At 32.4% G+C, this 17896-nt stretch overlaps 2 protein-coding genes across 4 annotated transcripts; one reads left to right on the forward strand and one right to left on the reverse strand.

Moving 5' to 3' along the window:
* Positions 1–5722: 5722 nt before the first annotated feature.
* LOC140864299 (LYR motif-containing protein At3g19508-like) lies at positions 5723–8164 on the forward strand. Of its 3 annotated transcripts, none has more exons than XM_073268396.1 (3): positions 5723–6024; positions 6115–6173; positions 8027–8164. In XM_073268396.1, the coding sequence occupies exons 1-2, from the start codon at positions 5815–5817 to the stop codon at positions 6166–6168; spliced, it is 264 nt and encodes an 87-aa protein (XP_073124497.1). In that variant the 5' UTR covers positions 5723–5814; the 3' UTR covers positions 6169–6173; positions 8027–8164. The 3 variants fall into 3 exon arrangements, with proteins under 3 accessions (XP_073124497.1, XP_073124496.1, XP_073124495.1); XM_073268395.1 differs by having other exon boundaries at positions 7950–8084; XM_073268394.1 differs by lacking the exon at positions 8027–8164 and having other exon boundaries at positions 5741–6024; positions 6115–6252.
* On the reverse strand, positions 6776–8694 carry LOC140864298 (UDP glycosyltransferase 9-like). Its single transcript, XM_073268393.1, has 2 exons — positions 7938–8694; positions 6776–7489 (listed from the first exon to the last, which is right to left on the reverse strand). Exons 1-2 carry the CDS (start codon positions 8595–8597, stop codon positions 6782–6784), a joined length of 1368 nt encoding a protein of 455 aa, XP_073124494.1. The 5' UTR covers positions 8598–8694; the 3' UTR covers positions 6776–6781.
* Positions 8695–17896: the final 9202 nt, after the last annotated feature.

A 17896-nucleotide genomic window follows, 5' to 3' on the forward strand; every position in this document is an offset into this window, starting at 1 on the left:
GCATGTAATTCAGAAAACTGTAAGGCATTATCTTCTCATTCTATCACAACACCATGTGAAAAATAAACATCGGGGAACAAGAGTTCATATACCATACAAATATGAAAGCAATAAATAAGTCAGAATAGAAGACTCGATCTACCCCGCTCATATATTCTCAGTCCGAGAAACTTGACGCTCTGATATCACCTGTTGTGGGGACCTCGGGTTGCTAATCTCATCTTAGAGCAATTCACGATTAATAAACAATTAATCATGTATTTAAAAGAATACTCAAACCAAATAAATTTTTTTTAAAAAAAAACTTGCACCTCGCTCGATCGGTTAAAGTCTACCGATCGAGCGAGCTGAAAAACTCAACTCTCGAGTCTGAGCATAATTTGGCCTCGCTCGATCGGTCAAATCTTACCGATCGAGCGAGCAAGAAAAATAAAGTTTCTGCTCAAGAAATGCAGGCCTCGCTCTATCGGTCAAATCTTGCCGATCGAGTGGCCTCTCTGCCCAGAAAATCTGCATGACTGATTTGCTATCAAAGCTGAATTCCAATCCCATAATTCATGCAAGATCAACTCAAAACATGATATATAAGTTCCCAATCATGCATATAAACATAAACAAGGTCTCAAGCATCTATACATGCATTTGTTACATCGAACAAGTCTCTAAATAACGATAAACGACATAAACTATCTTAAGTTTCATACATGCATTCCAAAACCAGCAAGATCTAAGGTTTAATGCTTCTAGATCTCAAGACTTCATTTACAACCCGAGTCCTCACATGCTAGACTCTCTCCCAACTGTCAATGACGTCGTTGACCAACTTCTGCCCTCTCTGTTGTCATGCACACATACAAAATAAGACAACAGCCGAATAAACTCCGGTGAGAAACAATTCTCAGTATAACCAACATATAGAAAGCGTTAAATAAATCACATTGACTCTATTTAAAACTCAACTCAATCAAATACAGTAAATAACGCTTCAATAAGAACTGATTCATATCACTTCATTGACATCAAGATTCGTAAATGATCTTGACATGAATATCCATCTAACGAGTTCGTAAACGACTCGCAAATAAGGTTAACAACAACCTTGGCTTAGAATCAATTCAATATAATCTCATATTGACTCAAATTCAAAGATCCACTACTTGACATGGATCAACAACATCACAATCAAATCAAAAACATAAACAAGTATGCGGTTTTTGGCGGAACAACTCAAGAATAGTTGTTCTTGAGTTTCAAAATCCCTAACTCTCGATGTCGTCATTATACCTTCATTTATCTCAATTCTGAACTCTTCAAATCTGAAAGATACAATCAAAATACATATATCAAACTTCATTCCAATCTATCGTATCAAAATCGAGTCGAAAATATCATAAGATCATCAATCAAGCTCATTTCAAACCTCAATCAAACTTCTTCGATACAAAGTCGACGTCTTGATTCGTTGGCCTTCCAAAATCAACTGAAACTGAAGAATAAAAATTCTATAACATTCATAACATCTAGATAAAGGCTTCAGCTCAGATATAGACCATCAAAACAGTCTAAAAACTCAATTCAATGGCGTAGCGATTGAAAATCGGTAACCGACGAAATACCGAAATCATTTCTATCTTCAAAACCATTCATACGTGCATCTAGCTCAATAAATCATCATCCAAATCATCCTAACATCATCTATAAACTTTGAATCATAATTGAGTTCAAGATTAAGAACAAATATGATAAACTCTTCGATCCGGTTTCGAATATAAAATTGTATATACGTCGATAAACATGATCAAGAACTCAAAATCTGATATCTGTCAACTACTGATTTCGAAATCCATATAAAACAACACAAAACTTACACGAGATTGAATCCCTCGTTGTAAGGATTCCAGAACAATTTACGAAACCAAAATCGGATAACCGGAGCAAAAGTTATAAGGATTTGAAGATCACAATTTCAAAGGAAAATGAAAATTCCCTCGGCTCTGTTCATGCTATTCTGAATTCTTAAGGCATGAACACGTATCAATCCGACTAAAATAATAAAAATCGGATAAGTTATAGAATAATTGCAATTTAGTGCCTCGTGCTTCAGAAATTGCAATTCAGTCCTCAACCCTCTTTTTAATTCAATGTCATTCCTAAATAATTTAAGAATATTAGAATTTAAATCGAAACTCTAAATATTCCCAAATTAAATATACTCGGATTAAAATTGAATAAATTCGGATTAATAGTAATTAATCCCGGGCCTTACAAAGGGACCAAAGACTATATGCTTATGGTCAGACAAACTGAGAATTTGAAAGTAATTGGCTACTCTGATTCAGACTACACTAGCTGCATTGACTCTCGAAAATCCACTTCAGGATATATTTTCATGCTAGTCAGTGGAGCTGTATCTTGGAGAAGTGCAAAGCAGACATTGACTACTACTTCCACTATGGAGGCTCAGTTCGTATCTTGTTTTGAGGCCACCTCACAAGGTGTTTGGTTGAAGAGTTTCATATCGGGGCTTAGAATTTTTGACTCTATATCTAGGCCATTACGGATATATTGGGACAATTCAGTTGTTGTCTTTATGTCTAAAAATAACAAAAGTGGTAGTCGAAGTAAACACAATCACATTAAGTATTTAGCCATAAGAGAACGTGTTAAAAATAAAACAGTGGTTATCGAACACATTAGCACTGAATTGATGATTGCCGATCCTTTGACTAAAGACATGCCACCATTGAAATTTAAGGATCATACTGAAAGCATGGGACTTGGTTCCTATATGTAAATTTGTTGTAAAAACAAATTAATGAAACTCTGTTGTGATATTTTCTCATATTTGTTGTGTACACATTCATTGATTCGAGAAAAATATCAATAACGTTGGACCTAGAATAAACATACAGTAAAAGTTTATTCATAAATCTTGAGAGACATAATACATTGTGATACATGGAAGATAATACTCGCTTATTAGAGGACTTATCGCCATGATTCATGTATTTTGTTTTCTTATATATATTGGCTTGTATATGTGCCAAGTGGGAGACTGTAAGAAAATATGACACATAATTAAACGATATATCTTTGATGACGGAAGCGGTGACGATCGATGCCGCCATATTTGAACACTGTGCATATGGTGTCTCACATTCAAAAAAGTGAGACACGCAACACACACTTATTTTGAATCTCGTGCTCCCGAACACTCATTGATGGTATGAGAATTTGTCTATAAATACCGAGGCTTTTGAGGTCCCTAAACACACAACTCATAACAACAAATACACCATCTGCGAGAGAGTTGGAGTGTTTAGAAGGCTTCAACTGGAGAGGAAAGAAGAACACTTACAAATTATTCGATGGCTGGAGGTAACGCTCGATCTTGCTTCCGCATATTGTTTATCATGTTCATATATTGTATAAACATGATTATTAAGAAAATTCTAACAGGTAGGATATAAAAAAGATCACAAGTTTTCCAATTGGAGACAGATGCTTTCTTGGTAGGGCAAACTTTGACTTCTCGGGTCTCAAATTCATCCAATAAAGTTGATAATTATAGATTATATCATCTTAATTTAATTAAAAGGTTATATATATGCATAAAAATATTCGATATGTAATATATGGCAAACAATCCTGACCTAGTATAGTCCTTGGTTATTCCATCTCTTCTTTTTTCTTTTTCTTTTTTCTTTTTCTCTATTTATGAAGAAGTTTTGAACATACAAATTTTTTGTTTCAATTCCATCTTTTGGTTGAATTTAAAAGATAATATGTCAATTTTAATATTGTATGTATTGAGATGTGACATTTTTAGTATTGTAAGTTTTGTTAAATCACAGTCCTTGCGTAAAAAAAATAATTATTAATTGGAAAAAATTGTTTTTTTGGTCCGGTAGGTTTGTCACTTTGCGATTTTAGTCCTCTATGTTTTTATGTTTCAGTTTTAGTCCGATATCTTTATTTTTTTTGGCAATTTTAGTCCTTTTTCCGATGTGGCGCTGATGTGACACCATTGCAGTGTTGATGTGAAGCTGACGTGTATAGTCTCACGTAAGCATTTTCGAAGAAAAAAGACTGAAATTGCCAAAAATCGGAACATGCAGGACTAAAACTGAAATATAAAAACATAAAAGACCGAAATCGTAAAATGTCAAATATACAAGACTAAAATTGTAGTTTTCCCTATTAATTGCGAGTAACTATGTCTCAACGATCACTTAGTCCTTCATATCAAATTATGCAATTAAATGGTCAATATTATGTTTAATGTTTTTTTTTTTTTAATGAAAGTGGTTCATCAATAAATCCTTCGTGACATTCACACGTCTATAACAACGTGATTATAAAAATTTAATAACGATATTGATAATTTATTACATGACTAAAATTGATCGTTTCTTAAAAAAAGTTAAAATATAGTTATACGAATATAATTAATTCAACGAAAGGTAGATGAGTAAAAATATCGCGCCCAATATATATCAGAATAAAACTGAAATTAATAACTCCATTCACAATATTTGTTGTTGCTATATTGAAAATTGAATTGGTAGAAACACGACATATCCCATGCGGTTTTGTATATGCTACCTCATTCGGGTACTCCAACGCATTTTTTTTTTTTTTTTTTTTTTGCATTTCAGATGTTCACATGAACATCTCAAATGAAAAAAAAAATAGGTCGTTGAATGCAGCACATTTGCACTACCCATATGCTAGCATAAATTTTCCTCCATTCCGTTACGCAGGTGACGTCAAACTATAGTAGATATTATTATTATTATGTTACAATTTTTAATAAAAAAATATTAGAAACCCTAAAGTACTCAGATCAGGTCCAATAAAACGCGTTCCCGGTCCAAATCCTATCACATTACAAAGATCCATAGTGATGTAGCAAAAAATCGATATCACCCGATTGAGAAGAATCTGGATAATCTGTGGAGATCCGGGTGGCCGGACTAATACTCGAACAATTCCGGAGAACGAATTTCGTGGATTGTTATCTGCATCACAAAGCAAAGTGAGTGGCGTCGGGGGTTGCTCAACGAAGACACTCCGATGCTCAAGTCAGTATTTGCCCAATAAAAGTTCTAGAGGACTAGAGCATATGACTATAGAGTGCGTATCTTAATAATGAGAGGACTTGAGCTATTTATAGATAGTCGGAGATTTTCATGGGCTTGAGCCTCTTATGAGCTTTTAGATATTTATGGGCCTTGATAAATTGTCCAAATAAATAAAATGAGACTCAAATGAATTGAATCATTGAGCTTGGACCGAGAGAAAAGCAAATTGAGTCATAACCCATCATATAGTAAAGTTCATAACTCAAATAATTTGAAATTTTTCCCTCGAATGGATTAATTCGAATTAGAACTTGATCAATTCGAGCTCGGTTTGAAAATATTTAAGCACGTTTGCAAACTACTATTCAAAATAATGCTCGCAAATAAATATTCGATATACAATATTTATTTAATATATGATGATAATATCAATAAATTATTAAAACTCACTCGCGGGTTGCATGTAAATTATCAAACAAAATGATATATCCAAAGCTCATATTGAAAAAAGTTCGAAGATATTCGAATACGATGCTATGAGATGTGAATCTAATATTCTGTCGTTCAACAAAACTGGCTAGAAAAGCTCGCTATCAATTTAACAATCATGTGGATCGACATGAGCCCATGTGGATCCACACAATAAGCCCATTTCGTTAATTTTCCTACTTTTTTTTTTTTTCTCAGAATTTGTTAAACCAAACCACAAACAATCGATGGTCATCGAGGAATGGTGATCACCGAAATGTCGAAAGCTTTGAGAGCCTACAGTGAAGTGCTGAGACTCGTTCGACGCCTCCCACAAGATACGAGGGGTTACTACGCTAAATACGCTCGCGAGAACTTCGTCAACTACAGAGAAATCGACCCAAAAGACGAAGCTTTCCTTCACGAACTCCTCAACAGGACTTACAAACATGCTCTCTGGGTTCTCAACAAGGTCAGTTGTAATTGTAAATGTTAGATTGGGATCGTGTTTCTCAATCTTGATTTGATCCTAAGCTGTTGTTTGGGTTTTCACGTCCTGCAGTACTCCGTGAATGAATCTGCTGCGGATAAGCTGAAGGAGATCTGCTCTGCTTAGCCTGAGTAAATTCGTTCTGCCCAGTGCTCACCAAGTGTTTGTTTTAATTCATGTGGATTTTGTTTGTTGTTTGAGTTACATAATAATCATATGATATGATTTTTATTGTCTCGGTATTGTTTGCAGTGTTTGAAACAAATTATGATTTGTAGAAGTTATTAAATTTGAAAATGGAGAAAAATTGAAAAATAAGAACTCAACAGCGTTCGAAAATAAAAACTGAAAATTAGTATTGGCCAATTAGGTATTGTTCGTTATTCTAGTGCTAACATTTTACCAAAATCACTTTGCAGAATCAAAACTATGAAACTATCATATGACCATCTGACTCTGAACTTGAGTTTAATAAACACACAAATCTGATTTTTTTTATATCTCTACCAGCTTATGGAATTGCCCCTACTCGACTTTTGGGAGCCAATGAATCGTTAAAACTATTATAAGACGTACATGTCCATAAATAAATGCAACAAAATAAAACAAATATGGACGACTCTTATTGAAACATATCTTGAAACTCATATAAACCATGGTATGCTCATAATAATTTATAGCTATCTAGGAGTTTAAATAAACAATATGGACTCCAAATAGAAATCTGACCCCTAAAATATTAGCTACCCAAGATGTGTGACACAAAGTCATCAACATTCTTGGCAGAAGTCCCACCTTTCCCCACAGCTTCTTCAACCAATTCCTTCCACTTACACGCATTTCTTTTAAGCTCCTTCCCTTTATCTCCATGCACAACTTCTGCCACAAGCTTGGCAATCTCCTCTCTTTTGATGTCGCCCACTCGTACCCGAACACCTACTTTCCAAACATCCTCGATAAACTTCGCATTCGTCTGTTGATCACCCCACTGAGCCATTCCTATAATCGGCACACCACAACTCAATGCCTCCAGAAAAGAATTCCAACCACAGTGTGTCATAAAACACGAGACAGAAGGATGAGCCAGGATCTTTGGTTGCGAGCACCATTTTAATATTAAACCTCGATCCCGGGCATTAGAAATGAAACCGGGAGGGAGCTTATTCTCTTCTGACGATTTTACTACCCACACGAAATTGCAATTGCTCATCATTAGGCCAAATGCAAGCTCCTCCATTTGTTCTTTCTGAAGTCCAAGAATACTTCCAAACGACACATAAAGGATCGAGTTTGTTTCTTTCGAGTCTAGCCATTTTGTGCAGGCTTCTTCGTCCGTTGGCTCGAAGATACTTATCATATGATTATTCATTTCCTCGTTTGTTTGTAATAACGAGATCGTAGGGCCAATGGTCTTTATCGGCCATCTGCTAGACATCCACTCAATTACCTGTGGATCAAAGAATTAAAAGAACAGTTCTAACTAAGATATGGAACCAAACTTGTTTTCTCCCCTAGCTGTCAAAATCCAATCTCATATCAAACTTGATAAATGAAATTTTAAGTAATTTATGTAAATTTCAATTTTATGAGAAAGACTGGTTCAAGGTTGTAAATCTACATAGAACACGTTTATTTGATTACATAACATACATATAAAGATGTAATTTGATTTAAATGGTTTAGTTAGGGAAAATTTCATGTTTAGTCTTATATGTTTATGTTTTTGCGATTTTGGTCTTCTCTGTAGTCAAACTCCAGTCCTTTTTACAATGTAGCTGATAAAAATTGTGAAAGATAAAAATATAGGACAAAAATTACAATTTTCCCATATATATTTACTAGTTCTTTGAGAATATAAGAAACTCGTGCTTACAAATTAATGTCAAACAACTTACCTCATTTTCAAGCTTGTCAAATGTGTTAAAGAAAATCCAATCCACTTGCTCAAGATTCGAGAACTGATCAGCAAGAGTGGTCATCACAGCGTTGTTAGGATCTATAACCTTAGGGAAGAGGGGCAGCTCTCCGATCTCGAGACGTGGCAATGCAGGCATGGACACGACGCCATCATCTACCTCAGAAAACTTGAACAGCCCTTCTCTCAAATGGTAGTACACAGCACAAACGGAGCAAGATTGAGTGAACGACGCCGCCGCTAGCAAGCCTCGCCCTCGAGCGATGTCCAAGACCCATGGAAAACAAGAATCATACATGATGGCTCTAGCAACAGAACCAGATTCCTTCTGTTGCTCAAGAAATCTAACCAAATTCTGCGAAAGACATCGCTTTAAACGTTGGAAGTACTCATCCAAGGTCTCCTTACCATTCTGATCCTCGGAACCATCGGATATAGTTTGTATGCTGATTGAGCTGCTGCTCAAGGAAATCTTGGCTGATTTGGTCAAGTGTGTGGTGGTTAAAATGATGATTTTCAGACCCTTTGAGGCTAAGAATTTGGAGAAGGCGAGGGCAGGACTTATGTGACCTTGTGCAGGGAATGGGAGAACATAAAGATCATTAGGGTTTGATCTTGTTCCAAGTTCTGCAGCTGCCATTGTTAATGTTTTTGTTTTCTTTCTGCCCTTTGATTTGTTATCTCCGTGAGGAAGAACTTGTGTACAACGTTTATTCAAACTTCAAAGAGAAATATAATGTACCTTTTTTTTTTTTTTCCTTTTCATTCTTTTCAGTGGCAACAATATATATGAAACAAATGACTTTATTAAAGTTAGCTTTTATCATGGCTTCAAATCTCTCTAATTTTTATACGGGCAAAATTGAAAAATTCGTCTTGTACATTTGGCTTATTTTGGATTTCATCACAACTAACTTGGAACCTTGACATATACTTGGTAAAAATAAAGTCATGGTACAATAAGTTATATATATATATACTAGCAAGAAGTACGTGTCTCGCACGTTAATAACATATTTGATATAAAATAAAATAAATAAATTTAAATTTACTCACAATTATAATAAAATAAAACTAATAATAATAAAATTACAATAATCTATTTGTTTTATTTTTCTGAGATATATAGCTGTTGAGACTTATGCTTGAATCTTAAATTTATTTCGATAAATGTGGATTATGTTATGATATTTACTTTTTAATAATTATCTTTGACTTATTTATATTGATATTTCGATAAATCACGCCCTAGTGAGGCGTGATATATATTAGAAAAAAAGAAACTCTTGTGTTTTGTCGTGCTCACGGAAATATTTTTGGGTTGTATGGTAAACAGTTAAAAAAAACCCTATTTGGGCTATCATATCTTGATCTAGTACAGAACAGTCCTTGGTTATTCCATCTCTCTCTCTTTTTTCTTTTTTCTTATTTATAAAGAAGTTTTGAACATACAAATTTTTTTGTTTCAATTCCATGTCTTGGTTGAATTTAAAAGACAACATGTCAATTTTAGTATTGTATGTATTGAGATGTGACATTTTTAGTGTAAGGTCCAAAATTTCACTAGCTCGATCACGATAATTTTAAATTATTTATATGATTTATGTCTTTTATTCATGAAATTTAATTGCTATGTTTAAATTTATTTGATGATATGTTATGCCTGATATTAATTTAATGTGTTGCAAGTTATTTTAATGTTTTCAGGTTTGAAATTTAATTCTGGACCGAAGGAACGAGACTAGCCTACAAACAAGTTAAGGAAAATGTTTTATATTTAATTAAAGTTTAAAAATTGATGTAGTGTATTTTATTAGTTGGGTGAAAGAATTTTTAAAGTTTTGTTTGTAACTAATGGGCCAAACTAAGCCCATTAGTCACAAACTGAGTAAGCGTTCAAAGAAATCTATCAGTTTCTTTTCATCACTTTGGACGCCGCCTCCTTCCCTTTTTCTCCCATCTCACGTTTAAACTGCATCAAAAGCTAGGGCAGACGGAGGATGCATGAGCGCTATGTTATAGAACAGACTAATTGTGCACAGTTATTTTTATTTTAGTTGGAAGGAAAACAAGTTTTATTTTATAGCTTTTGAGTGTATTGTAGTTTTGAATCTTTCATTAAAGTTGTTGGTGCACAATTACTCTTTTATAGGGATGGCAACGGGACGAGTTTGGCCGAACTCGAGACCTGCCCCGCCAAGGAAAATTCGGACCCGGATCTGTCCTGTCTTAATTTTAGATCCGCCTCGCCCCGCATCAAAACCCGGCGAGTCCAACCCGGGTTGGACTCGTGGACCCGTTTTATATTTAATTAAACACTTTAATTTATTATTATTATCAATATTTATAAATATACATGTATTATTATGAGTTGAATCTTGTCAATAAATTTACAGCAAAAGATATATCAGGTCTAGTACAATTTGCAAGATACATAAGAGCACCAATGAAACTTAGATATGGTACTTCTGGACCAAGAATAACTTCACCATCTTTACATGGACGAAATGGATCCTTTTCTATGCTTAATGATCTAACGATCATTGGAGTACTTAAAGGATTTGATTTATCCATATTAAAATGTTTAAAGACCTTTTCTGTATAATTTGACTAGTGAAAAAAATATTCCACATTTTTTTTGTTCGATTTGTAAACCCAGACAATACTTGGTTTTTTCAAGATCCTTCATTTCGAATTCTTCCTTCAAGTAACACATAACTTTTGAATTTCTTTATTCGTTCCAATGATGTTTAAATCATCAACATATACAACAATAATTACACATCCGGATGTTGTTTTCTTGATGAAAACATAAGGGCATATCGGATCATTTACATATCTCTTTTTCATCAATTGCTCACTTAACCGATTATACCGCATTCGGTCGGATTTCTTTAACTCATATTATGATCTTTGCAATTTCACATAATAAAATTCTTTGGGTTTTAAACTTTGTGATTCAGACATCTTAAATTCTTCAAGGATTTTCATGTATATATTATTATCAAGTGATCCATATAAGTAAGCTGTAACAACATCCATAAGACGCATTTCCAAATTTTCAAACACTGCCAAACTAATCAAGTACTGAAACGTAATTGCATCCATAACGGGAGAATACGTTTCTTCATAATCAATTTCAGGCCTTTGAAAAAAACCTTGTGCAACAAGTCGAACTTTATATCTTACTACTTCATTTTTCTCATTTTGCTTTCGAACAAAAACCCATTTGTATCCAACAGGTTTTACATCTTCAGGTGTAAGGACTATAAGTCCAAAAACGTTACGTTTATTTATTGAATCCAATTCAACCTGGATGACATCTTTCCATTTTACCCAATCTTGCCAATTTTTACATTCACCAAAAGATTTTGGTTCATGATCTTCATTCTCATTTATGATTCACATGCCACATATTGTAAGAAAATATCTCATCAATTTCTTCTACATCTTTTCGGTTCCATATTTTTCCACTATTAATATAATTGATAGAGATTTCACGATTCTCGTTAGTTTGTGGTTCTGACAGAGTATTTTCATGATTTCACGATTCTTGTTAGTTTGTGGTTCTGACAGAGTATTTTCATTATCAGGTGTTTTTTCTGGAACATCATTATTTATTTTGTGATCACCGTGTTTGTCTAAGAATTTTCTTTTTCGAGGATTTTTATCCTTGAAACCGACTGGCCTTCCATGCTTCAAGCGTTTAATAACATCATGAGTGTATTCAATTTGTTTCTTTGGAACTTCAATTCGAGCATGGACATTTACAGCATGTATATATGATTTTGTTACCCCTTTTGTGTCTGCAAATGCATCTGGCATTTGATTTGCTATTCTTTGCAAGTGCACAATTTGTTGTACATATTTCTCACATTGTTTAGTTCTTGGATCCAAATGTAACAATGATGGTACATACCATGTAATTTTTTTTCGATGTGTTTATTTTCTCCACCTAACATTGAGAACATTTCTTCATTAAAATGTCAATCAGCAAAACGTGTCGTAAACACATCGTCTGTCTGAATCTCAAGATATCGAATGATTGATTGACAATCATAACCGATATTAATACCGATTTTTCTTTGAGGTCCCATTTTTTTTCTTTGAGGTGGTGCAATAGGCACATATACCATACATCCAAAAATTCTCAAATGAGAAATGTCTGGTTATGTACAAAATGCAAGCTACAATGGGGAGCATTTATGATAAGCACTTGGTCTAATGTGAATTAATGCAGCAACATGTAAAATTGCATGTCCCCATATAGAAATAGAGAGTTTTGTTTTCATTATCATTGGACTAGAAATCAGCTGTAGACGTTTAATCAATGATTCAGCTAATCCATTTTGTGTATGTACATGAACAACAGGATGTTCAACAATAATTTCCATTGACATACAATAATCATTGAAAGTTTGGAAAGTAAATTCTCCAGCATTATCAAGTCTTATTTTTTTGATTGTATAACCAGTAAATTGATTCCGCAATTTTATTATTTGAGTCATCAATTTTGCAAATTCCACATTCCGAGTTGACAATAAGCATACATGTGACCATCTGCTAGAGGCATTGATCAACACCATAAAGTATCGAAATAGTCGACATGGTGGATAAATTGACCCACAAATATCATCCTGAATACTTTCAAAAAACATGGGTGATTTAGTTTGAATTTTAGATGGTGATGGTATTATAATAAGTTTTCCAAGAGAACATGCTTTATACTGAAACTTATTATTCTGAAAGATCTTCTGGTCTTTCAGTGGATGACCATGTGTATTTTATATAATTCTTCGCATCACTAATGAACCAGGATGTCCTAATTGATCATGTCAATTGGTTAATATTGAAGAATTATTAACCACCATGTTTGATTCAATTGGACTTATATGTATAAAATGCAATCCGGTAGGAAGCATTGGTAGTTTTTCAACTAAATATTTTTTTTCTGATTTATTTGTGATAAGACACATATATTTCTGATTTCCTTCATTTATTGTCTCAGTATCATACCCATGAGAATATATGTCATTAAAACTCAACACATTTCTTTTTGATTGTGGTGAATATAAAGCATCATATATCAGAAATTTTGTACCATTAGGTAACAAAAAATGTGTTTTACCACAACCTTCAATCAAGTCTACAGGACCTGATATTATATTCACCATTGTTTTTGTTGGTTTTAGTTCCAAGAAATATCTTTTATCTCGGAGAATAGTGTGCGTTGTACTACTATCAGGTAAGCAAACTTTCATGAGATTATTTTTTTTATCTTTGCTCATAGAATTTTTCATATATAAATTCAAAAAAAAAAGTGCAATAAAAAAAAATTAAGGACAATACATATGCAAAATATAACATGTTTCATATTATCACGAGAATACATGAAAAATATAATATGTTACATTCTTTTCCCATCAATATATTAATCAATGTCCTCGAAATCATTCAAAAAATCAGCAGCATCAAAATGAATTGAACCACTTAAATGGTCACTATTTCCAACAAAATTGGTCTCTTTTTCTTTTCCCTTTATCGATTCTTTATAGAGCTTACAAAGGTACTCAGGGGCTCGGCAAGTACGTGACCAATGTCTTGGAGTGCCACATCTATAACAAATACTCTCAGATCTTTTTGAGTGATTTTCATTTTCACTCATGTTTTCATGCTGCCTTTTTGGTGGGTGGTTCGTGACGCCCTTTTGAGATGAGTTATTGAAGTAACTATCTCGATTGTTTTTAATCCATGGCCGCGATCATTTCTACGCCCACGCCCACGCCCATGCCCACGTCCTCGTTCTCGACCTCGTCCACGACCAAAATCTTGTCTATGGCTTTGATTTTGGTTTTCATTTTTTATTACGACATTTGCTTCTGGAAATGCCGTTGATCCAGTGGGTCGGGATTAATGATTTCTCATTAATAATTCGTTGTTCTTTTCCGTCATAAGAAGACATGAGATGAGTTCAGAATATCTCTAAAATTCACGCACTCTATACTATTGTTGTAGAGTTATATTTGATGCGTGAAAAGTGGAAAATATTTTCTCAAACATTTCTATTTTCAGTAACCACATGTCCACAAAATTTTAATTGTGAGACTATTTGTTACATCACAGAGTTATAATAACTGATTTTTTTAAAGTTTTGGAATCTTAATGTATTCCATTCATCACGGGCGGTCGGAAGTATAACTTTCCTTATATACTCAAATATTTCATTCAATCTTTTCCATAAAATCATTGGGTCTTTTCCTGTGAGATACTCATATTTCAATCCTTCATCAAGATGTCTACGCAAGAATATCATAACCTTTGCTTTTCTTGTGAAGATGATATATTATTTTCTTTGTTAGTATCATTTAGACCTAATGACTCAAGATGCATTTCTACATCGAAAGTCCATGTCATATAATTCTTTCCCGTGATATCAAGAGCAACGAATTCAAGCTTGGCGAAATTTGACATAGTGGTACAAGAAAAATAACAATGCATTTTATTACTTAATTTCCATTAATATGACAATACAAAATAATGGATAAACTATGAATACAAGCAAGTTTAAAAATAAATAAAAAACGCGAGTTGGATATTCACCGATAAATACAAGATTCGTGAGTATGATGATCATAATAGTTATAAAAAATAGCCTTGAAAATTCCATCTTCTTCTTCTTCTTCGAAAAATCGGGGAGAAATAATTTTGAGAGAAAAATTGAGTTTGGTGTGATTGAAATGTGTTTAAGTAATCATATTTATAGTGCAAAAAAATAGAAGTTTTGTTACCGTTTATGACCGTTACTATACATACACAATAAAAATATATAAGAAGTAATATATAGTATAATCATATTACGTTATTATAATGTGGTGTCATAGACATATTTTTATATAATAACATAAAATTATACAATATAGTTTGTATAGATAATAAAAATATATAAGCACTAATATATAATATAATCATATCACGTTATTATAATGTGGTGTCATAGACATCTTTTTATATAATAACATGAAATTATACAATATAGTTAGTATATATAATTAAAATATATAAGCAGTAATATATAGTATAATCATATCACGTTATTATAATGTGGTTTCATAGACAACCTTTTATATAATAACATGAAATCATACAAATATATTTAGTATAAAGTCAGGTATTGTATATCACATCACAATATTATAATGAGGTGTCATAGACTTCTTTTATATAATATTATGAAATTATACATATATAATTAATATATGGGAAAATTGCCTTTAAATCCCCGTTGTCAAACTTAAATCTTTGCTCAGTCCCCATTTCAAATAAAGTTTGTTACAACTCCCTGACACACACAAAATATATGTTTTAGCTCCCTATTATATTATTTTATTCATTTTTATTGTTTTTTGTGTCTTAATGTGGTTATTATATTCATTTTCCTAGTTTCTAATGCATTCAATTATTTTTTAAATTATTTTAGTTTATTCATTTACTTATATTTGCAAATATAGCTATTATAATCTTTTTGTTCTTTTTTCATCTTCACATATTTTTATATTCTAAATAGGAAATCACCGAAGCATTAATTTCAATGCAGGTTGTAGTTTTTTTTTTTTTTTTTTGCTCTGTTTTTTTTTATTATTCACTTTTTCTTTTTATAGTTGATTAATATTTTTTTAAAAAAAAACTATAGATACCAAATCTACCATGGAAATGGTGGAATTGCATGGATCGAATTTTTTTATTAATAAATCCATTGTCAACCATTTTTCTTATTTTTTATCATTAATAAACCCACCATTTTGTCCTATATAATGAGATCCATGGTTGTGTAATGCTATATGATAAGAACTTACTTTACTTATTTATTTAATCGTTTGCCGCAGTTGAGTATTTACTTGAAATATTTTAATAGTATTTTAAGGTTCATAAATTATTTTTTAGCTCTTTGTTTTCATATGTTTATCCCCAATTTTTTGTTGTTCTTGAATTTGTTATATGGTTTCTGTTTCTATTGTTGACCGCTTCGATTGAATAATTATTCATTTAAAATGCTTGAATGAATATGGTAAATCTGTTTTTACCCAAAATTTATTTTCTTTCTTGAAATGTTTCTGAAACGACTTGTTATTGTATTTCGTGGTTGCATTCGAATGTTTAGCTCGTGATACAGATGAAATGTGGAGATATAAAAAGACAGTGAAGATGGAGACTTGTCGAGCTCGTGTTGCTGCGAGCATACTATCTGATGAACATGAATTGCTAAAAAACAAATTTGAATGATTTTTATTATATAGTTATGCTTTTGGGGTTAATATAAGTGCGACAATAATTAATTTGCATGAAAAAATTTTGTAAACTAAAGGTGGTTTAATATTTTGTTAAGCTTCAGTAAAACCAATTTGTATGTGTGTTCTATATTTTTGGTACAAAAGGTTAAGATAATAGTACATACTTTGTATAATTTAGAATAATTGCTCGTATTTACGGGTTGATAAATTGGTCTTAGTAAGATGAACATGCCAACTAAAAATAATTTATGATCGGATATATATATATATATATATATATATATATATATATATATTCATATTCGATTTGTTTTATGTATGGTCCTTGAAAAACGAAGGATATGTGAAAGGTGTCAAGTCTTGTATATATATCGGGTTTGGTTTGATAATGCATGACAGTTAAAGATCGCAAGATATATATTAACATAAATTGATTGCAAATTAAGATCGAATGGTTAATACTTTGGAATAATGTTGACTTACTAAGTCCAACACATGAACAATAACAGTACACATGCGGCTTAATTGATTGTAAATTTTTATACTTCATGGGATAAAGTTTTGGACCACTAAGATCGATTTTGTCAAGTGAAAACAAATTAGGTTCGAATTCTCTCGGATTCAGAATAATTCCAAATTAATTTGAAACAATCTCGAACATTTTTGGAACAAACAAATAGGTAATTGGGTATTAGAAACTCCTTGTTTGCACATGCACGGAGAGGTTATGATTTCGAGCATAACACATATTATGATGCTTATGATGAGTTTCATGGTAGTATGATTTGTGGTCAATTAAATTAGTACTGATATAATGTCATGTGTACTACTTCGGCAAATGTAGAAGATGAATACATTGTTCATTATTCAATAAGATCAAATGTAATGATATCATTCATTGCTCAATATATACAATCGTGTAATTAGATGTATTTTTAAGTTTTAACAGGTTTTGAATGTAATATTTAGACATCGATTAGCCAAATTTGTAAAAATGAAGCTTGTATTTGAACTTAACTATTAAAAGAGCATGTGTGATCATGAGATCTAGCACAACACATGAGCAAAAAGAGTACAAAAGCGGGTTAATTGCACATATAATGTTCTATTTCTCGGTATAAAATTTGGGTCACTAAGATCGACCTTGCCAAGTGAGAGTAAATTAAGTTCGAATTGTCTCCGATTTAGAATAATTCTAAATATATTTGGAACAATCTCGGATATTTGTGGTATAAACGGATAGGAAATTAGGAATGAGAGACTCGTTCTTTGCACATGCACGAAGATGTTATGATTTGGCGCATAACACACATTATGATGTTTATGATTCATTTTCATTGTCGTGGTGTTGGTCATTTAATGTCATGTACACTATTTTGACAAATGTATAAGAGGAATACATTACTCATTATTCAATGATATGTATCACATGTGGTGATATCATTCATTATCCAATTTCTACAATTGTGTAGTTAAATGTACTTTTAAAATTCAATATTTGAATATGATATTTAGAATCGATAACCAAAATGGTAAAATGATGCTTGTATCTGAACTCCACTATTAAAAGAGCATGTATGATCATGGGATCTGGCACAGCACATGAGCAAAAAACGTACATTTCGAACCTAATTTACTTTCCCTTGGCAAG

The sequence above is a fragment of the Henckelia pumila genome, chromosome 4, assembly GCF_033568475.1.
Source record: "Henckelia pumila isolate YLH828 chromosome 4, ASM3356847v2, whole genome shotgun sequence".
In the NCBI taxonomy this organism is placed as follows: domain Eukaryota; kingdom Viridiplantae; phylum Streptophyta; class Magnoliopsida; order Lamiales; family Gesneriaceae; genus Henckelia; species Henckelia pumila.